This window comes from Tupaia chinensis, unplaced genomic scaffold, assembly GCF_000334495.1.
Source record: "Tupaia chinensis unplaced genomic scaffold, TupChi_1.0 Scaffold000037_15, whole genome shotgun sequence".
In the NCBI taxonomy this organism is placed as follows: domain Eukaryota; kingdom Metazoa; phylum Chordata; class Mammalia; order Scandentia; family Tupaiidae; genus Tupaia; species Tupaia belangeri.
Window position 1 is genome coordinate 139,631 of NW_006159473.1, and position 23,878 is coordinate 163,508.

Here is a 23,878-nt window from a genome sequence, read left to right on the forward strand (position 1 = left end):
AATCACCTCAATCATTTATACTACTTTAAAATACTTGAATCAATTCAAATCAACTGCAATTCAAGCTTTTGTCATCATTAATTATGCTTGTAAAACACTTATCAGTGAAGCAATCTCTTCTGATATTTGAATATATGCAGAGCACTTTAATGTACAGAACCCTAGAGATGTTTATAAAATATTTTATAATCAGCATTTTTTCCCAAAAAGTTTGCAGTGAAACCACCTGAAGAAAAATGGAAAGAGATGCATATATGTTCACACAAATACCTGTTCAGGAAAATTCTAAGGATGTGAAGCAAAGTTCTTAGCTTTATTTTTTAAATATTAAGGCGTCCCATGGGATTCTTGTGACACGAAGCTCCTTAGTGTACTTTTGTGTGGCTTATTTGACAAGTCTGATTATCCTCAATTTTTGAGAAACACTCTACATCCATTACTTAGCTATTATCTCATCACCATCAGAGTTTCTAAGCATATCTGCACATCAGCTGATAGGTGCTGGGCTGTCAGGTGATGCACCTCGGACTTGGTGTTCTAGGCAAGCGGATATACGCCGATGGTCTCATGGTGGAGCAGTAAGAAACACCATAGCATTTCAAAGACAAAGCACAGAAATCGTCTGGTTACCTTTTCTAGCCTCTTACTAAGAAAATAACGAGAAATACAAAGAAATACATGTTGTTCTGATGACACCCTGCTACGGTCCAGACGGCAGCCTCTGGCTCGCCTGGAGAAGAACGCTGAAATGGGACCAGTACAAGCTGAGACGTAATGGGCGTGGTGGCGCCCGCCCCATGCCAAGCTGAGACGTACTGAGAGCATCAAATACATACTGGACTTTAAAGACTTCATTCAAAAACAAGGAAAGGGAAGTCTTTTGTTAATAAATTTTATATTGATTGATGTTAAAAAGAAAATACTTGGGGTAGAGTTGGCTACCCACAATGCACGTGTGGCTCAGACAGCCTCTCCACTGGACAGCAGGTGGTGCATTTCCTATAAGATGTTCACAAGCCAGGAGACGTTGCACAACTAATAAAAATACTCTAAAAGGATACAATGGAAGGACAAGCTCCCATTGTCAAAACTAATAAGTAAGCTTAATAAAGAAAGCAAAAACTCGGGACCAGCAGTTGGCATAATAGCTATGTTGCTGGACGCCCATGTAGTCCACCGCAGTTGGAGTCCCAGACCTGGTGGCTTAAAACTCACGCTGGGCACGTGTGCATGTGTGCCCAAGATCCCAAGAGGAGAAAGGAGGAGAAGGGACTGCGGCATGGCCATCCCCGGGGCAGGGGGATGTGGTTTCTCGCTTTCTGTCTGTCTCTCTTTCTCTGTCTTTCTGGTGAGCGTACACGCCCTATAACAAAAGCCTCCCCAAAGTAAATAAAATAAGAAAAGCATGCAAGCAAGCAAGCAAAAAATCTAGTTACTTTAGCCTCTATTTCACATCTCCAGCTTAGGGGTAGCAGCAGGAGAAAAGGAAACTTTTCAAATGGCCAACCATCATGAACCAAGAAAGAATGATGTGTTCTCATTGAGAAAAGCTTTAGTCTATCTACTAAATACAGGTTTCTTAAAAAATGGTTTCTTTTTTGTCAGTGGTGCTTGATGAGTGTTTATGTTCCAAATATGTAAGTACACTGAAGGAATAACTATAAATATTCAAAGCATTTAGTATATTTCAGAATAACAAGATTAAAAAGATTAATTATAAATTATTAGTTAACTGTTTTTCTATTAGTTTTTTTCATCATATTCACCAGCAGAAATTTTAAAAATCCTTTAATAAATGGATTTTAAGGGGTCTGGCAGATAGGATGGTGGATGAAACACTGGGCTCCCACACAGCCAACTATGGTTCAAGTCCTGGACCTGATGGCTTGCTTTCTCATTTTCTCTCCTTCTCTGTCTCTGGTCAAATTGAAAAAAGATAATGTTGAATAACATTAAATCATTATTTTTGAAAAAAAGTGTTTTAAGAAATAGGGAAAATTGAAAATAGTTAATATATACAACATATACCTCATTTATTTATTTAATAGACAAAATTCATTTATAAATATAAATCGATATTCTTAAAATGTTACCAAATATAATTCAAGCATACACTGGCTGATCTGATAATTATAATCAAGTTAGGTGTACATAAAGAACGCAAGAAAGTTGACATTAAGAAATGTGTCCATCTCTCTCTCTCTTTCTCTCTCTCTCTCTCTCTCTCTCCACAACCACACACTTCAAAAAAAAAAAAAAAAAAAAAAAGAAAAAGAAAAAGAAAAAAAAGAAGTATATCTATATAATGATGTAACACATCAATAATTAAGAAAAGTTGGATGCTCTCGTTTTTTCCAAGAAACGTGCTAAGTCATTTAGAAAGACCACGACCGATAACTACTAAAGTGCAGTTTACTTCTGTCGCTCACTGAGGACAAAAGTCCTTAAAGTATCAACTTATTTAAAAGTTGCTTTTTCATAATTATTCCTTTATAACATTTATCTAAATGATTGAGACTAGAGATGAAATATGAGCTTCAATCAATAATATAGATAAATTTAAACCAATTCTTTATAGCTTAGACATGACACTTTTTTCTAGACTTTTAAAATTATACAAGTTTATTTCTCTTCTGGTTACAAGCACGGAGACACTCATACACACACACAAGCAAAACAATAACAAAGCTCCTTAGTGTACTTTTGTGTGGCTTATTTGACAAGTCTGATTATCCTCAATTTTTGAGAAACACTCTACATCCATTACTTAGCTATTATCTCATCACCATCAGAGTTTCTAAGCATATCTGCACATCAGCTGATAGGTGCTGGGCTGTCAGGTGATGCACCTCGAACTTGGTGTTCTAGGCAAGCGGATATACGCCGATGGTCTCATGGTGGAGCAGTAAGAAACACCATAGCATTTCAAAGACAAAGCACAGAAATCGTCTGGTTACCTTTTCTAGCCTCTTACTAAGAAAATAACGAGAAATACAAAGAAATACATGTTGTTCTGATGACACCCTGCTACGGTCCAGACGGCAGCCTCTGGCTCGCCTGGAGAAGAACGCTGAAATGGGACCAGTACAAGCTGAGACGTAATGGGCGTGGTGGCGCCCGCCCCATGCCAAGCTGAGACGTACTGAGAGCATCAAATACATACTGGACTTTAAAGACTTCATTCAAAAACAAGGAAAGGGAAGTCTTTTGTTAATAAATTTTATATTGATTGATGTTAAAAAGAAAATACTTGGGGTAGAGTTGGCTACCCACAATGCACGTGTGGCTCAGACAGCCTCTCCACTGGACAGCAGGTGGTGCATTTCCTATAAGATGTTCACAAGCCAGGAGACGTTGCACAACTAATAAAAATACTCTAAAAGGATACAATGGAAGGACAAGCTCCCATTGTCAAAACTAATAAGTAAGCTTAATAAAGAAAGCAAAAACTCGGGACCAGCAGTTGGCATAATAGCTATGTTGCTGGACGCCCATGTAGTCCACCGCAGTTGGAGTCCCAGACCTGGTGGCTTAAAACTCACGCTGGGCACGTGTGCATGTGTGCCCAAGATCCCAAGAGGAGAAAGGAGGAGAAGGGACTGCGGCATGGCCATCCCCGGGGGAGGGGGATGTGATTTCTCGCTTTCTGTCTGTCTCTCTTTCTCTGTCTTTCTGGTGAGCGTACACGCCCTATAACAAAAGCCTCCCCAAAGTAAATAAAATAAGAAAAGCATGCAAGCAAGCAAGCAAAAAATCTAGTTACTTTAGCCTCTATTTCACATCTCCAGCTTAGGGGTAGCAGCAGGAGAAAAGGAAACTTTTCAAATGGCCAACCATCATGAACCAAGAAAGAATGATGTGTTCTCATTGAGAAAAGCTTTAGTCTATCTACTAAATACAGGTTTCTTAAAAAATGGTTTCTTTTTTGTCAGTGGTGCTTGATGAGTGTTTATGTTCCAAATATGTAAGTACACTGAAGGAATAACTATAAATATTCAAAGCATTTAGTATATTTCAGAATAACAAGATTAAAAAGATTAATTATAAATTATTAGTTAACTGTTTTTCTATTAGTTTTTTTCATCATATTCACCAGCAGAAATTTTAAAAATCCTTTAATAAATGGATTTTAAGGGGTCTGGCAGATAGGATGGTGGATGAAACACTGGGCTCCCACACAGCCAACTATGGTTCAAGTCCTGGACCTGATGGCTTGCTTTCTCATTTTCTCTCCTTCTCTGTCTCTGGTCAAATTGAAAAAAGATAATGTTGAATAACATTAAATCATTATTTTTGAAAAAAAGTGTTTTAAGAAATAGGGAAAATTGAAAATAGTTAATATATACAACATATACCTCATTTATTTATTTAATAGACAAAATTCATTTATAAATATAAATCGATATTCTTAAAATGTTACCAAATATAATTCAAGCATACACTGGCTGATCTGATAATTATAATCAAGTTAGGTGTACATAAAGAACGCAAGAAAGTTGACATTAAGAAATGTGTCCATCTCTCTCTCTCTTTCTCTCTCTCTCTCTCTCTCTCTCCACAACCACACACTTCCTATGGCAAAAAAGAAAAAGAAAAAGAAAAAAAAGAAGTATATCTATATAATGATGTAACACATCAATAATTAAGAAAAGTTGGATGCTCTCGTTTTTTCCAAGAAACGTGCTAAGTCATTTAGAAAGACCACGACCGATAACTACTAAAGTGCAGTTTACTTCTGTCGCTCACTGAGGACAAAAGTCCTTAAAGTATCAACTTATTTAAAAGTTGCTTTTTCATAATTATTCCTTTATAACATTTATCTAAATGATTGAGACTAGAGATGAAATATGAGCTTCAATCAATAATATAGATAAATTTAAACCAATTCTTTATAGCTTAGACATGACACTTTTTTCTAGACTTTTAAAATTATACAAGTTTATTTCTCTTCTGGTTACAAGCACGGAGACACTCATACACACACACAAGCAAAACAATAACAACAACAAAAAAGAAACTTTCTAACCAGCAATAGATGAGTGCAATGATATTCAGTCTAAGTTAATCTCCAGACATCCAAATTCATGAATAAAAATTCATCAGTTTTAAATACACTGAGCCTATTAAGCAAGAACAAAAGCATATGCACAAAAGAGCTTTTAATATATTTCAAAGCCCACAAGAGCCATGGTCTCATTAAAATTATAAATTACACAAACATGGAATGAAGATTCAAACTGCAGTGCAGCTAAGCAGATTACAGAAAACCCCGCGTTCCATATGATAACACACCGTGGCCCTCCCAGACGGGGGCTTGGAACAAAAAGGCCATCACCACGGCTAGGGAAAACCTCCTTGTGATCTCTGGTTTCTGTTCAGCAGATGACAGCCAAATAATATGTTGATTATTCTGTTTGTGCTGCTAAGCTTGTAAGACGGAATAAAAGCGATATGATCTATTGTGAACCCAATGCTAATGTGTTGCTCCACTCATAAATAATATACTGAATTTATTTTGAAACTATCTTTTATCTGAATTTCAGTTTTTAAATGCATGAATTAAAATAAAAGCCAGGATAAAATAATACTTAATTTGATGCTTTAAACTAAAAAATGTAGTTGACAAGTGAAAAATATCTGAATGCTTAGAAAGAGCCAAGTATAATCACCTTTCTTTAATTTCAGCACTGTGATTAGAGACAAAATACATTTTAAAATGGGTACTTAACTCTCATTATAAAATACAAATATAAAATTAAGTAATACCACAATCAGGCACTTGGTAATATATATGTTACAGACAAGAGAAAAATGAAAATATACTATCGTATACAAAGATGCTTCCACAATACAAATGATAGCACATAATCAGAACATAGAGCACAGACATTCCTAAATAAGAGGTATAATAGAAGGCTTCATAAATGTTCACAACTTGCTCACTAATGAATGACAAGAAAGCCCACCTAAGACAGTTTAAAATAAACTTATAAAAATTATCTTCAAATATAATAGCCAGCATTTTATAATGCTTTAGTGACAAAGCTAAAAACCCAATTTTTCCCTCAATCAGAAATAAGTATACATCTTGGCTTTCACAGAATGAATTATGCTCAAATGAGGTAACTGAGATTGTATCTGTGGATACGTAACAAAATTTTCTATTTCATAGATAAACACATTTATAAATAATAGTATTGTTAAAAATACTGAAGATCATAGCATTTTTCCCCACCCAGAAATTCTTCCCTGGATAATCATACAGACTCTCCGTAAAGGCAAACAAAGTAAAGCAGTATATTAAAGCTGACCCTGAGGTAAATACATACAAGTCACTGCTTCCTTTCAGCAATGTTTCGTAGAAAGTACGTAAGTTGTGGTCATTTACCAAGGTCTACACCCTTTCCTCTATCTCCAGATTCCGACAGATTCTTGAGTCCAAAACACAGCAAAATTAGCCAACAGAAAAATACAGCCTAAGATTATAGATCTAAAAGGTACAACAAAAACACTTCTAGAGGAAAACTTAGAACATAACACATCTTTGTATAGCCAAATATTTCATAGACATGAAAGCACTAAACAGGGACCAGCAGGTGGTGTAATGGTTATGTCGCTGGACTCCCACATAGTCCACCTGGTTCGAGTCCTGGATCCGACAGTTCAGGAAAAAAACTCACGCTGGGCACATGTGCATGCGTGCCTAAAATCCCAAGAGAAAAATGGAGGAGAGGGATTGCTGCATGGCCATTCCCTGGGGTGATGATTTCTTGCTTCTGTCTCTCTAGTGAATGCATACACCCTATAGCAAAAATCTTTCAAAAAATAAAAATAAGTAAGCACTAAACACACATGATAATGTAAACTGAAGTCATAAACTTCTATTCACCAAGAGTGATAATTAGAGAGTACAAAGGCAAACTTCTGAATAGAAGAAATAGTTCTAACACCTATAGTCAACGAGTGGCTCGTATTCTGAACATATGAAGAGCCCTTGTACATCAGAGAAAAAGACACAGAGCCTACCAGAGAAGGGGGCAAAGAGGTGAGTGTACATTTCACAGAGACAATTATCAAACAGCTAGCAGATACATGTAAGGTACTCAACCTCATTAATCACCAGGGAACTACACATTCAAAACATAATAAATTTAAAAAAGGAAATTGTCCAGAACTTGGAAAATGAAAAAGATAGGGGGAAGGGGATCCATGTTGGCACAGGAGTGGAACAAATGGAACACTTGCTATAAATGTACGCCGGAACAGCCGTTTGAGGAAACGGGTAGCCCCGACTGAAGGGACACGCGCTCGGGAAGGGTCTCAAGGTGCTGGTGATGTGCTTTTTTCTTCACCTGGCTGCCGGGCACATGGGGGCAGGTGGTTCATGGAAACTTGATTAAGCCACCGCGTTTGTGTCCTTCTCTGTATGTACAGAAGGCAGTTTCACACGCAAACAGACACATACACCCAGGTAGTCAAATAAAGTAAGATATTTGGGAACTACTGACAGTATACATGGGCACTTCAAACAGTTCACAGAATATGGAATTAAAGTACAAATTTCTTCAGTACATGTAGTTTCTTCATAAAGTTTCAAAAACAATGTATTTGCTTTTTAAAATATATTTTCCGTGAACTTCCTGAAGTCCCTTCATGTAATCTAAAGGATATAACTTGCTAGAATAATCTAGTTTTTAACTCCACACTGAGATTAGCTCCTTCTGCTTCCCAATCATATTTTCAGAGATGTCTCATCTTCGTGTTAGGAGTGACTGATGCTGCTATTTTAACAGAGCATTTCAAACTGTCTCAGCACTTGCCATTATGTGGAAAATCTAACGCAGCACAGAGAGCAGGCTGTGTAAGGTGTGTCTGTCACTAGCCCTCGTCGCCAATTCCATTAGCAGTTGTTAATCAGAGATGCTACCTAATTTATAAGTAGTCCTTAAATCTGTCATTTTACTTTGTCTACAAGTTTACTTTTTTAAAAAAATCATTTTTATTTGACTTTATTTATTATTATTATTATTATTTTCCAGTTTGATCAGAGAAAGACAGAGAGAGGGAAAGTGAGAAAGCAAGCCACCAGATCTGGGACTCGACCCACAGACAGCCATATGGGAGTCCAACACCTTTAACCATCATGCCACCTGCTGGCCTCAACAATTTACTTTTTAACATCAATATCATACACGTTAAATGAACTTTCATAATAATCTGATAATAAACTAAACTATACATCTCAGATCTCCCACATAAATATTTTTCCTTATTTCCACGCAAAAATGCATTCATGACTTTCCAGACAACTCAACAGAATCAACACATGATTTATAACGCTGTTATAATGCTTTAAGAAATAAGCTACCAGCAGTTGGAGTAATGGCTATGTTGCTGGACTCCCATATAGTCAACCGCAGTTCAAGTCCCAAACCCCGTGGCTTAAACTCAAGCCGAGTGCGTGTGCGTGCGTGCCCAAGATCCCTAGAGAAGAATGGAGGAGAAGGGATAGCGATGTGGCCATTCCCACTGCAGGATGATTTCTATCTCTCACTTTCTATCTCTCTCCCTCTCTGTCTTTCTGGCGAGTGCATGTGCCCTATGGCAAAAACCTCTCCAAATAAATAAATAAATAAATAAGCTAAGAGAGATAGATCACCCCAAGATTCCAAGATTATAGGGTTGTTTTTTTGTTTGTTTGTTAGTTTTTTTTTTCATTTGTACAGCAAATATTTATTCACTGTGATCTGTCAGGGTCTGGAGATAAGGAAATAAAAATGGCTAATTTTACAGTGAGTATATTATATTTGCCCTACTCTGCTCTGATTTACAAATAAAACAAAATTCTTTTTAACTAGTAACACATTAACCTATCAAAAATTTTAAGCTAATTAAAAAGATACACAGTAAAAAGTCCCATCTACACCATATTCTTCTCCATTTCCACACAAAATTCAGATTTTTGCTCACTCTTCTAGATTTTCTTTACACAAATAACAAATATAAACATATATTTTTATTTCCCTCCCACTTTACATAAAAACCAGTTTACTATACACTCTGTTTTAAACCAGTTTTTTAAAAATAACAATGTACACAGGGAAACTTTCCATATCTGAACTTAGAGAATACCCTTGTTATTGTCACTGTTTTAAATTTTTTGCTATAGAGCATATAGGCTCACTGGAGACAGAGACAGAGACAGAGACAGAGACAGAGACAGAGAAAGCACCACCCAAGGGGATGGCCATGCTGCAATCCTTTCTCTTCTATATTCCTCTTTGGATTTTGGGAATCCACACACTCCTGGGGCTTTCAATTTTTTCAAGCCTCTGGGTCGGTCCAAGACACCATCCGGCAGTTGGCCATGTGGGATCTAGCTGCCTTAATTAAGCAACATGCCACCTGCCTGTCCCTTCACTGGTTTTGTTTGTTTAATAGCAGTAGAGTATCTCACTGTATAACTATGCCATGATTTATTTAGCCGGTACCCTACTGATAGACATTTAGGGGGTGTTTATAATCTTATAACACATACAAAGCTACAATGAAAATTACAATAGATACGTTATTTCTAAGTATATATATATGTATATGTATATGTGTATATATATATGTATGTATATATATATGTATATGTATGTATACATAAACATACACGTAAGAAATTCCCAGAATTGGTACTGTGACAAAAGGCTCCTGTTTCTAAAAACTGGCGATTTGCCCTCCATGGAGGCTGTGTTACCTTGCCCTTCTAACACATTCATCCTGGAAAAAGCTACTCCTCTCCTTGAGCCTTTAAGATATTTTGTTCAAGGACCAGCAGATGGCAGAATTATTACATTGCTGGACTCCCACATAGTCAAGTTCCTGGACCTAGCAGCTTGAAACTTACTCCGGGCACGTGTGCATGCGTGCCCAAAATCCCAAGAGGAGAGTAGTAGAGTAGGGACTGCAGTATGGCCATTCCTCTGGGGAGTGATTTTTCACTGTCTGCCTCTCTGTCTCTGTCTCTCTGGGAAGCATATACATCCTATAGCAAAAATCTCTCTCTCTCAAAAAAAAAAAAAAAAAAGGTGATTTGTTCATAAGGTACTTTCCAAACGTGTTCTGACTTAAATAAACTATACAAAGCTCTTTGTTTTTCCCAAATACATCTGTAAAATTGGTTGACTTAGTAAGTTTAAAAGCAAATTAATTTTCAATTTTGGGGAAAAAAAACATTTCACTCACACAGGAGGTCATATTGATGCCTGGTGTGCTGGGGTGATGGCTGTCTATTTTTCTTCCTGAAATCTCTTGTGATCTAGAAACAAATATACTCCCTACTCATCTTTGGTTGTTGCTGTTGTTAAGTTCACATTCAGCAGTATGTAACTCTGTGTGTGTACGCATAGGACAGGGTATGCAGTCAGCAGTCAAATGCACTTCACTTTCAAATGTCTTCCTGAAAAACTTAAGTGCTTTCATGAAAGCAGGTCTGTGGTTTTTATACATTTTCCTTTAAGAGTTATCATTTCAAAGGTGATTTTTTTTTTTTTGAGAGGTTTTTGCTATAGGGTGTATGTGCTCGCCAGACAGACAGAGAGACAGAAAGCAAGAAATCACCCCCCAGAGTGGATGGCCACGCTGCAATCCCTCTTCCTCCATTCTCCTCTTGGGATCTTGGGCACGCACGTATGCACACGTGCCTGGTGTGAGTTTAAGCCACCGGGTCCGGGACTCGAACCGCAGTCAACTAGGTGGGAGTCCAGCTACATAGCCATTACACTAACTGCTGGCCCCTCAAAGGTGATTTCATCTTTACACTGCCAATAGCCACTGTCGCTAAATATCTAATTCTTATTTCAAAGGCCATCCTGTCAAGTATTTAACAATTAGGAACCATACTTAAGTGCATTTGACTTCCTATGTGAAGGAATCCTTAAGTAAATCCATTCACCATATAACTGTTACAAGAAGACATGTAAATGGTAAATACTCCCCAAGAAGGAAACACTAATGTATATGCAATGTATGTTCCATTTCAGTCTCTCAGAAATCAGTCCTGAAATCCTCAGTACTCTGAAACATAGTATCTGACCCTAAAAGAAACTTCTAAAAACTGTCACAATTATTATAAACTCTGAAACAAAGTATCTAGCCCTGACATAAACTTTTAAAAGCTACCACAATCATCCCAAAGCCCTGAAAAAGTATTTGACCCTAAAGGAAACTTTAAAGTTGCTACACATTTACTGGCAGGCAGTAGATGGGGCAGAACCAAGCTTAAGCCGCACCTAAGTCCTATATGTCAGGCAAATGATTTCATTTTTGTTTTTTTGTTGTTTTTGGAGAGGTTTATGCTATAGGGCACACGCACTCGCCAGAAAGACAGAGAGAGACAGAGACAGAAAGCGAGAAATCACCCCCCGGGGGGATGGCCACGCTGCAATCCCTTCTCCCCTATTCTCCTCCCGGGATCTTGGGCACGCACGCACAAGCGCCCGGCGTGAGTTTAGGCCACCAGGTCCAGGACTTGAACTGCAGTCGACTACAGGGGAGTCCAGCAACAGTCTTTACACCAACTGCTAGTCCCACAAATGCTTTCATTTTAAGTATATGTCAACAGAAAGCACTAGTAACAAAAGGTAGGAATTACCAAAGAAAGGTAAAACAACGACATAACACAACACACCACAAATACCACCCAGGACATTAAAGTCCAATATTAAGGACAGCTCTGGAGAAAACACTCTGACACACTGTAACAGTTTCAGAGAAAATCACTCTAATTCTATAAAATAATTGGTATGAGTTGTTTAAAAAGGTGGGGGGCCAGCTGGTGGCGTGGTGGCTAGGGCAGCTGTCTAACTGCATGGCTGCAGTTAGAATCCAGCAATGTGGAAAACGCTCTGAGCATATGTGTGTGTCCAAGGCACCAGAGGCATGAGACGTAGAGAAAGGACCACAGCAAGATGGTCCTCCACGGGAAGTAGGGAAGTCCTCACTTTCCCTCTCTCTATATCCCTTGTTCGCTGTCTCTCTCCTGTGCTCTCTAGGGAGCACACAAGCCCTCTGGCTAAATTTTATTTGTTTTTAGATTTTTGGTATAGGGCACCTGTGCTCACTGCAGAGGAGAGAGACAGAGAGACAGAGAGGGGAGTGAGAAATCCCCCTGGGCAGGGGCTGGGGGGGGTGATCACACCTCAATCCCTTCTCCTCCATTCTCTTCTCGGGATCTTGGGCACACACACTCATGCGCCCAGCATAATTATCAGGCCACCAGATTGGGGACTTTAACCACTATTGGCCACATGGGAATCCAGGCACCTTAAGCACCATGCCACCTGCTGGCACCTCTGGCAAAAACATTTCTTAATAAATAAAAAAATGAAATCTGAAGTTTATTCAGAGATGTAAATATTGTATTTTAGAAAAATGCAATAGGATTTCAAAAAGTTCATGGAAAATTAAAGTATGAGTTTAATTTGGACTAAAAAAACTTGAAACCCATAAATAGTGTTTCTATAATATGCATTTTTCATGTATTTTTCGAAGACCCATTACATTCATACAAAACAAATTTGGCACGTAAAAAAGCAAAATTCAATTTTCCAGAAAAATAACATGTGCAATATGATATCTGTTTAATAACAGCCCAGTGAATGAGCGAATACTGAAAGCAAAATTTCTCACTTAAAAACAGAATATACTGGGGCTGGCAGGTGGCGTGGTGGTTAAAGACACTGTACTCTCACATAGCTGACTATGGTTTGAATCTCAGACCTGGCAGCTTGCTTTCCCACTTTATCTCTTTCTCTCTCCCTCCCTCTCTCTCTCTCTCTCTCTGTCCTTCTCTGGTCAAATTAAATTAATAATAATAAAATTAAATAAAATATCTTTTATAAATAGAATATACTATGGTTGCCTTTTGGAAGAGGAACTGTGACAAGGTACAATAACATTGGGGATTTAAAAACACAGGTCCCTATGCTAGGCTGGGTCTTGGTAAATAGCCAAAAGAATATCTGATCATTTCTGAATGACTGGACACAGTCAAGAAAATGTCTTGATTTTACCTCGTTTACTTTTAGTCATGACTGCCAAGCAGACAGGTTGGTCTAGTTTCCATCTGTAACTTGCTAAATGACCTTCTCCAAGGAGCTGGATCTCCCTAGCCCCTCTGGCCTCGTCACCAGTTGGGTGGAGGGGTTACAGAAGGCATGATGCATCAGTGCCATGAGTGAGAGTGCTAGTTACATGAAACGAGTGACCCCATGAGCCCACACCTGTGCCCGTGCGGTGTGTATGTGTGCACTGCACTTCAGCCACCTCCAACTACACGTCGCTTCACGTGCATTTAAGGCCTATGTTTAAAGGGAATGATAATCACTTCAGAATCTTGTCCAATATTTAATATTTGTTACCATCATTCTAAAAAGTCCACCACCTACAAACATGCTTCACCATATTTTTGATAAAACTTTTGGGTGCCACTAAACAGGAAACAGGCCACAAAGTGTAGAGACAAGACTCAGCACCCTCATCAGACTACAGCCACAATGGCAGTACGCAGGGTCAGTAAGTGATAGCATAGCTTGCGTTTAGGTGACGAACACTTTAGAGTTTTCTACACTGCATTTTTATAACATAAATCAGCTACTATTATGATGATTTATTTTGTAATAAACTCAATCTCCCATACTTTTGTTTTACAAAGGAATACTGTTATTTTTTGTGATGCAGCCAGGGACTCCTCTCCTTAGCAGGCTCAGCTAACCCGGTCTTTACACACCTGTTCAGGGCTAACTTACAGGGTTACGCGTCCAGCACGGAGCAGCACTGGGTCAGTCATAAAACTTCACTTGAACATGAAACTGACAGAAGAAAAATGGAAAAAAGCCTACTTACCATAGGTCCGTTCTAGAATACATCAATTTTTAGGGTAGTTGCAGGGTTTCCAGAATAAAACGCAAAGTGTCTCTCAAACCATACATAGGTGGTCCATGGCTTCAGGATTCCTAAAGCAGGAAATCAAAACTGTATTAGCGGAAGGCCTCTCTCAGCCAAATCGAATTAGCTATGCTGTAAGTAAATGCCTCTCAGCTGTCAAGTTGCAATTTCTCTTGGTGGGTCCGTGGAATTTTTGAACTTGGATATTCAATGACATTAGATGAAATGATTTTGTATATATAAATATATTTTTATTATATATATTTATATATAATTTTAACATAATAAAGATTATAATGTATATAACATATATAATGCATTATATATCTCTATACGCATCTATATAAAATACATTGTGTAAGTAGTTGGATGACATAACAGATTATATAAACTATCAATCAACCTAGAACTACAGTCAAGGAATTAAAGAAGTTAATATAGCAAGCACATATACTTCTGATCTTCTAGACTACATGCTGTGTTAGCAACATAGAGTAGTGGTCCCCAACCTTTCTGGTACCAGGGACTGGCTTCGGGGAAGACAATTTTTCCAGACAGGTGGCAGGAATGGTTTTGGGATGATTCAAGTACATTCCATTCATTGTGCACTTTATTTCTATTAATATCATGTTGTAATGTATGATGAAATCCTTATCCAACTCACCACGGTACAGAATCAGTGGGGGCCCTGAGCTTGTTTTCATGCAACAGACAGTCCTATCTGGGAGCCCTACGAGAACCCATTGCCACCTGGATGTGACAGGAGGCAGTGCTCGGGCAGCGACAGAGAGCGGCATAAACACAAATGAGGCTTCACCTGCCTGTCCACGGCCCACCTCCTGCTGTGAGCCTGGTCCAGATGTTGGGGGTTGGGGATCCCTGATACAGAGTATAGAAAGTCACTTCTGCAAGTCAATATGACTACCTGAGGTGAATTTTTCTGTTTTGCTTTGGTTTTTGTTTTTGCCAATAGGGTGTGTGCACCCTCCGCAGGGGGTGGGGAGTGAGAAATCACCCCTGGGGGGGAAGGTCACCCTGAAATCCTTTTTCTTTCAGTCTCCTTGGGATTTGGGGCATTACATGCACATAGGTCCAGAGTGATTTTCAAGCCACCACGTACAGGACTCAAACCATACAGTCGGCCATGTGGGATCCAGTGCCTTAACCTCCCCCTGCTGGCCCCATACCTGAGGTTAATTTTAAAAACTAAAGACAGTAGAGAAATAGTTTATGAAGTTGGTATGTAAGACTGAACAGTCAGATACTTACTATGAGGCTTGCTTACATCACTGTAGAAAAACCCAGTGGCCAGCTATAAGGAGAAAACCCAAACATTACGGTACACTTGACACTGACTTGAATGTGCAAACCAGGTTCATGTTCAATTCTAAGAAATCGTCATCATTTCTGTAATGTGATAGCACGTGTATGAGAAACACTCCCCACGGAGGACCTGGTCATGCCACAATCCCCTTTCTTGCAGTCTTCCAATGTGTCAGGGTCCCAGCACCAGCCATTGCCTCCAGAGCCAGGACTGAACCCCAGTCGGCCACGTGGCATCCGGCTTCCTCTGCACAGAGTAAGTGCTGGGTGATGGGCGAGCCCCTACACCAGATTTATGACTAAGAGAAGGTCTTATCTCCACTTCTTTCTGAAATGTTAAAGTTCGCTTTGTATGAACTGGGTTGTCAGAAAAGTCATGACATATTTTTAATGATTTTCTCTGCAGAAATGCATCATGACTTCTGACAAGCCAATATTTGCCTGTGATTTTTCGGTGTTTATATGGAAAAACAATTTCTGCCTTTAAAAGAAATGAGATATTCACCTTCAAGTACATAACAATATATTATAAATGAAGTCTTTATTTGGAATTTACTATGTCAAAAGGTTCCTACTCTTCTTCTAGCAAAATGATGAAAACAGATCAACTTGGTAAATGATATCAAGACCATGGTGACTTGCTAATAATTCTCATGAATTCGACTTAGGCGGAGAGAAAGTGATACATTAATCTTCTTTGAGTTAACAATAGCTATTTGCTGCATTATCTCCCGTCTTTTGTTCCTCTGAGAGTCCTCTTATGTTTGCTCTTGCCTTCGCTTTCTGTACATCTCGTTCTGGTGCTTCCTGTTTCTGCCAATCTCCCTCCTGTATAGTGCATGTTTATTTCAACTTCAATTGTTGTTTCACCCAGTCTCTTCCCTTTATGATTCTATCGCTTTCCCCCTTGCCTCTCAGGACCTTTAAAAGTGAGTTTTCTCTCTATAAAATTCTGCTGAAGTACACTTTCATCCATTTACAGGCACTATGCTTGACCTTAACAATCTCACTTGACTGGAAAACTCAAGTAAATATTCTTAAATTATATTTCTTCTATTCATAAAAATGTTTTCCTCTGAATTATTTAAATATAGGAAGAGGGACTAGCAGATGGCGTAATGGTTATGTTGCTGGACTCCCATGAAGTCGAGACTGTAGTTTTGAGTGTTGGACCCACCAGTTTGAAACTCATGCCAGGCACATGTGTGTGCATGCCCAAAATCCCAAGAGGAAAATGGAGAAGGGACTGCAGTGTGGCCATCTCTCCAGGGGATGATTTCTTGCTTTCTGTCTCTCTGGTGAGTGCACATGCCTTAAAGCAAAAATCTCTCTAAACATGGGAAGAACTGGTAGATATTTTAGGGTCAATCCTGAAGCACTTAAAAATCTCAGGGAAATCTAGTCTCACTCATTCCAACAACTAGAGAAACCACCACTATTCTAATAAAGAGATGATCAGTATCTTACTACTTCAGTGTTTATAAATACTGAGTAACAAGTTTCCTTAGGTCAACAGGACTTTAGTGCTATTTGTTCATATATGTGTGTGCATTCTCATAGTCTCATTAAAAAGGAAAAGCACATTAAATAACCCCTATGTCTAATGTATATTATAAAGTCAGAGAAGAACTCTAACTTTTCTATTTAGGGCTCTAATATAAATACGGACATCAAGGAAATTACTACACTGTGAAATAATCTCATAAAACAATTATTCGCAAGCTTTGAAATTTTTAACTTATAAAGAGATTATACAACGCCATATATAATTACCTTAAAAAAAAAAAAAAGACTGTAGTGGGTTGAATAGCATCACACACAGAAACACACCACACAAATTAATGTTCACCTGGAATCTCGAAGCATGACCTGACCTGTAAACAGGGTTTTTCACAAATGTAACTAAAGGAAGGCATAAGCTCATACTACACTGGAGAAGACACTTCGTACAATGAGAATGTCCTCCTAAGACACGCAGAGACAGAGGGCCGTGTGATTACAGAGGCAGGGACTGACTGCGGTTATTTGCCACAAGCCAAGGAAATAGGAGTTCCATAAGACACATCGCATAGAAGGCCGCTCCTCTGGAGCCCCTGGAGCACACGTGGCCCGACGGTCTGTCTTGGTTGTGAACTTTGGGCCTCTCAAAACTTCGAGAAAGAAAGCACATTTCTGTTGTGCTACGTTGCCACATTTGTGGTGATCTGTGCTGGCAATCCTAGGGAACTCTACAGATTTTGATGCCAGAACCATGCTAGCTGTGGAATTTCTGTCACCAAATTTTTTTTACTGTTTTTTTGTTTACCACTAAACATTTCTTTTTTCTTTAAACTTTACTATTATCACTTTTAATCTGGCTAGAGAGAGACACAGAAAGAAAGAGAGGGAAGGTGAGAAAGCAAGCCACCAGGTCTGTGACTTGAACCGTGGTCGGTCACGTGGGAGTCCAGCACCTCAACCACCATGCCACCTGGTGGTCCCTGTTTACTACTAAATATTTCTTCATCTATTTCTCATAGATATCATTATGGGACCAGCACATGGCATAATGGTTATGTCACTGGACTCCTATGTAGTTGACCATGGCTCGAGTCCTGGATCCAGTGGCTTAAACTCATGCTGGGGGCATGCACATACGTGCCCAAGATGCAAGGGGAGAATAGGGATTGCAGCATGGACATCCCCTAGGGGAATGATTTCTTGCTTTCTGTCTCTCTTACTCTCTGTCTCCAGCAAGTACACACATCCTATAACAAAAATTTCTCTCAGAAGAAAAAAAAAAATATATATATGTATATATTTGACAGCTCTTTGAACCAAAAAATGTTAACAGCTTGGACTCAGCAGTTAGCGTAATAGCTATGTCGCTGAACTCCCATGTAGTCAATCGCAGTTTGAGTCCCAGACCCGGTAGCTTAAACTCACGCCGGGCGCGTGTGCATGTATACCCAAGATTCCGAGAGGAGAATGGAGAATAGATTGCGGTGTGGCCATCCCCCTGGGGGGTGACTTCTCGCTTTCTATCTCTCTGTCTTTCTGGCAAGCACATGCGCCCTATAGCAAAAAATTCCTCTCAAAAAAAAAAAAAAAAAAGTTAACATCTTGACACATTTACTGTAATATACTAGACATTCCAAAGTATAAGTACACATACAATAGTTTAAATTTTAATTTGAACACTCCAATTTTCTGCTTATATCTTTTAAATCCATTAAAATTAGGACAACTGTAAGTACTCATTTGCCCACTTTACCTCACTTTGCTGGGATCCAATATAATTCACTTTTTCAGTACTGACTAGTTTCCTAAATAGTTCATGTTTCAAAGATGAAATCAAAACAAAAATTAGAAAATGTTTTGAAATAAAAAATGACGAGCATGTAAAATATTAGACGTGTTTAAAGAAAAGCGCCTTTTCTAATAAGCAGAGAAGAAAAATTAGTGAATAAAGCTTTCATTACGAGAAGAGAAAAACCAGGGCCAGCCGGTGGCATAATGATTATGTAGTCAACTGGTTCGAGTTTCAGATCCAGCGGCTTAAACTCACGCTGGGCACGTGTGTGTGTGTGTGTGTGTGTGTGTGTGTCCCCAAGATCCTGAGAGGAAACTGGAAAGGAGATTGCAGTGTGGCCATCCCCCCAGGGGGTTGATTTCTTGGTTTCTGTCTCTGTCTCTGTTTTTCTGGCAAGTGTTCACACCCTATAGCAAAAATCTCTCTTTAAAGCAAGCAAGCAAACAAACACCAAAAAAAAAAAAAAAAAAAAAAAACAAGAAGAGAAAAACTAGGACCAGCAGTCAGTGTAATGGCTATGTTACTGGACTCCCATGCAGTCGACCTGTGTCCTGGACCCAGTGAAGAAAGCATAGCGACCATCTTCAGAATCTTGGAGTAGGCAAACATAGCCATAAAGAGAAAACTGGCATTTCAGAATACATTTTGACAAAAATAAATAAATAAGAAAATGAAAGGGCAAGCCACAGACTGAAAGAAGATATTTGTTATGCATTTATTTAAAACTGGACTCTTACCCATAATATTTTTAAAAAGTCTACACATTGGTGGGGGAAGACAGATAATCCCAAATTTAAAAAGTAGCAGACATAGGAAGGCTGTGCACGAAGGGGGCCGTTCAGATGGCCAAGACCACACAGCGGGTGCTCACTGCCACCTGCTCAAATCCAAACGGTAGAGCTGTGCCACCGCTCTACCAGAATGGCTACAGTGAAAAGAGAAAACATTAAGTGTTGATAAGGGTGAGAACAACTGAAATTCTCAAATACTTCTGGGTAAAAGTGTAAATTAGGAAAATCACATCAGAAAAATGTCCATGAATGGGAAACTACCCAAATTGCTTCCAACAGTGGAATGGGTAGTGAATTATAATACATTTATGCAATATTATAGCCAGAGCGTACATCATCCACAACCCTATACATCCATAAGGATCACTTCACAACCATGAAGGGCATGAGAAGTCAAACACAGGAGTACGTACTACATGGCTTCCTTGACAGAAAGTAGAAAACTAAGTAAAACAAATCCACCACACTAGAAATCAGGACCGGGGGTTCTCTTGTGAGGAGAGTGAAAGGGAGAAGGTTAAAAGAGATTATGGGGACCAGCAGATAGCATATGGCCATGTTGCTGGACTCCCATGTAGTCCACCATGATTCAATTTGAGTCCTGGACCCAGTGGCTTAAACTCATGCCAAGCACGTGTTAGAGAAAGGATCGCAGTGTAGCCATCCCCCTGGGAAATTATTTCCCACTTTCTCTCTCTCTGTCTCTCTCTGTCTTCCTGGAGAGCGCGTGCACCCTATAGCAAAAAGATAAATAATAAAAGATAATATGTGAGGTCCAGGACTCCCTCTGTGCGGGCATGGCCCTGGCAGTCACTGATTCAACCATGTTGCCAGAATACCAGCAGGCCAGTGGTAAGCCTCCCCGTTACCTGAGTTACACACCTTACCTGCTTGTACAACAGTGATGTGGGCCCTGTGGTTGGAGAAGCTGTTGGAAAATAAATGAAGTGGTGCCCCTGCGTGTCAGGGAGTACTAGTTGCTTCCCGTGGCTATTCTATGCTTTCTCTGTGCCATCAATCAGTTGCCTGCAGTTAAAGGTCGCCTTCAACTGTAAAGAAGACTTCTGGGAATATTAGCTTATTGGAATCTCTGTGAAAAGGATCACAAGGCTGATGCACATGTTGCTCATGGTGCTCCAGGCTCAGATTTTCATAAGTACTGATTTCACTTTGATAACACAGTAAGATGGCTCTACTGGGGATATGTGGGTTGAAGTGAACTTTGAAGGGTAGGTTCATGTTCATCACTGGCCTTTTGGAATCAGGGAACACTACTAGTACAGGGTACAAGATGAATGCCAGAGGGCACGTGTAAAGGAATTTATAGAATGATGGAGCTACAGATGGACAGAGATTGCATACAGGTCCTTACAAAGTCTTGTTTCATATTATACAATCCAACTTCTATTTTACAAGATTAAGAGGGCTCCTGAATGTGGAGAATGGACTACAAGAGAACCAAGGGTGAGGATTAACCATCAAGGAAGGCTTAGAGAGCTATTTAGAAGAAAACTCTATAGGCTGCGTGAAGGGCAGAAGACGGCAGAAGGAAGCGTGAGAAGGGAACTGAGTGTAGCGAGCGGCCTTGGCACAGGCAGCTCGGTTCTACCATTGGTCCGCCGTCCATTGAGACATGAAACATCAGCAGAGGTCTAGTCTGGGGCATTACAAGTTCGAGGTTCTACTAAGACATTCAAGAGATGACGATAAAGTATCTGGATTTATGCTTCCGGAGGTCAGGGACCTAGATCATAAATATATTAGTTGTTGGTACATAAATGGTAATTAAAGTCAGAAGGCAAGATGAAAAAATATGAAATGAAGAGAAAAATGGTTTTAAGGAACTCTTAAAGGCAAAAAGTGGAGGGAGCTTTTTCATTTACTATGTTAGCCACTGAATTGTCCCTCCTTTAAAATGGTGATTCCTCTCCTGTGCTCTGACTCCATTTTATCTATCTCAGTCATGTCTTTTTCTCTTTCTCTTTTTTCTTTTTTTTTTTTGTATGTTTTTTCCTATAGGGCGCGTGTACTCGCAAGACAGAGACAGACAGAGAGACATAAAGTGAAAAATCACCCCCCAGGGGAGATGGCCACACTGTAATCCCTTCTCCTCCATTCTCCTCTTGGGATCTTGGGCACGCATGCAAACATGCGCTGCATGAGTTTAAGCCACCGGTTCTAGGACTTGAACCACAGTTGACTACATGGGAGTCCAGCGACATTGCCATTATGTCAGCTGCTGGTCCCAGTCAGGTCTTTCTTTATCAACTGCCTCAATGCTTTCTGGTACCTTTATATTCTCCCTCCTTGCCCTGACCCTCCCTCCAACAACAGCAAAACCCTCGCTTAAACTGTGTCATCTCTTTCTATACTCCTTCGCAGCAAGGCTTTCTGAAATGTAAAATGATCTACTTTGATGGAACTTCACCTGCCATCCATTTCTACACACAATTATTTAACTTCCAAGTTTACTACTCTAGAAGATCTGTCCTTTACAGTCACAGAGATGTTAGCATTCAATCAAGTGAGTGCCTTCCTAGTCTTATCATAGCTTGTGCTCCTCTGTCCCGCTTTCCCTTTGTTAAATTTACTTTGTACATATTAAGAGAGACAAAGACAAAGAGGAACAGGTGGGCGGTAACTTGGTAGGGTCTTGCCATGCCACAATCCTCCCTGCAGTCTCCCAGCCAGCCAGGAATGCAGCACGCCAGCCTTATTCAGGTCAACCTGGGGTCTGAACCTGACCCCCCAGTGCAGCAATGTCCTGTCCAGATTTTAGAAGTTGATGTTTTCCAAAGTTCATGTGAGGTTCCTTTTTCTTCTTAGTATATTTCTTTGTTGAGTCAATCCCTAACCATAGGATTAACTGCCCCCAGGTACTTAATAATTTCAAATCTGGATCTTTAATCCAGAACTCTCTCTCACGGCAGACTTCCATGTATTAAACATCTTCACCTAGATACTCCATGGTTATTCAAATTAAACACATTCAAAACAGATAAAGGCTCAATTTATTACCTTCCATCCTCCCAAACAATCAATGTCAAAATGATAAAATTGTGCTGTTCTTCCTTTATTCTGTCCTCACAATTCCCGAAGCTTCCCCACACAGGAATGAATAGTCCTGCACTGCTCCCTTCTACCTCTGTGGTGTCAGCTCCACCCTCGCCGTAACGTCTCACCTCTCGTGGTATCCGTGGTATCCGTACCCCAGTCATGCTGTAGCTCCTCCACTGTCCTTCAGCAGACTTTAAGCCCTTCCTGAACAATTAACTATGACCATTATGGCATTCTTTTACTTAAAATTTCTGTGATTGCAGTTTCCCATTAACCTTAAGGAAAGGAAGTTCACAGCCTTAAAAAAAAAAAAAAAAAAAAGCCCAAACTCTGCCTAAATTCACTAGTCTCCTGTTCGCACTCCGTGCACACACATGGACACGGGTACTACTTACACAGAAGGGTGAAACAGAGCGCTGAAGGAGCGGCCCTCCTGGTCCCTGTAACAGCTCCCATTCTCTTGAATGCCTCTGCCTTCTACACATCCTTCAAAAAGACTAAGCTTCCTTTCCGGGGGAACGTTCCAAGGTCCTGCCTCCCAGTCTGAGCCAGGGAGTCCGCATTTGTCCTCCAGACAGCTTAAACAGGTTTACAGTAGTAGCCTGTTTACCACCACCCCCCCCAACTCAAGGAGGACGAAGACCTTTTTCTCCTATGACCTGATCTTTTGGCCCACTCGCTGGAATTTAGTATGTATTGTAGTTACTTATCGATACTATAATAATTTCAACTTACCAAGAGATTACTGAAAGTTGCAACAACTCAGTGGCAAGTATTTCAAAGAGGCCTGGATGTATTTTAAAGATATGATACATCACCGTGGGTGACGGACTTAGCAGGGCAGGGGGAGCGGAAGTGCTTTTTGGTTTAGGCATTTGTCCAATCATGGATGTCTTCAAAAATCACTGACCCACCCACCTCCAGCTCAGTTTTGGAAAAAAAGGTTAAATCCAAAAATACGACTCTAAATTGTTCCCACACATAAATATTCATACTCTAACAACTGTCTATTCAGAGTTCACCGATCACTACAAAAATAATGTACATATCTCATTCTTACCAGTTTGGGGGGAAGAAACCTAAAGTATTTTCTCTTTTTTGCAGCTGCTTTAACAGCAAACGACAATTAAATGTGTGAACAAGGTTGTCAGAGTAACACTTGTCATTCACACCACTGACGGAAGGCGCGCTGATTCCTGACGCACTAATTAAACTTCTCGGCAGCTTCTCGCGGGCCGTGGCGGAGGGGCGTGTAGCCAGGAGGAGCACACCTGGGCGCCCCGGAGCTCAGAGCACGCCGAGGGCCGAACCCAACCTGACCCCCGCGCTCGGCGACTCGGGGCACAGCCCAATCCCGCGGCTACACCACACCCACCCAATGGGGCCTCCGGGGAAGGTGGAGCGACGGCCTCGCGGACCCCGGAGGGCAGAGCACAGGACCCTCCGCGAGGCCGAGCGGCGGCGGAGCGGGCTGGGCTGC

The 23,878-nt window shown here is 40.0% G+C and overlaps 1 protein-coding gene across 7 annotated transcripts in view; it reads right to left on the bottom strand.

Moving 5' to 3' along the window:
* IMMP1L (inner mitochondrial membrane peptidase subunit 1) overlaps window positions 1-23,878 on the bottom strand; it is a 64,785-nt gene that overhangs the window by 40,632 nt on the left and 275 nt on the right. For all 7 annotated transcript variants that reach the window (XR_001370385.2, XM_006140403.2, XM_006140402.2 and 4 more), the window contains exon 2: window positions 13,894-14,003. Coding sequence is in view for 2 of the 7 variants with exons in the window: in XM_027771700.1 (XP_027627501.1) it covers window positions 13,894-13,896 (3 nt within the window). In the remaining 5 variants the exon portion in view is untranslated. The remainder of the gene's footprint in view (window positions 1-13,893; window positions 14,004-23,878) is intronic.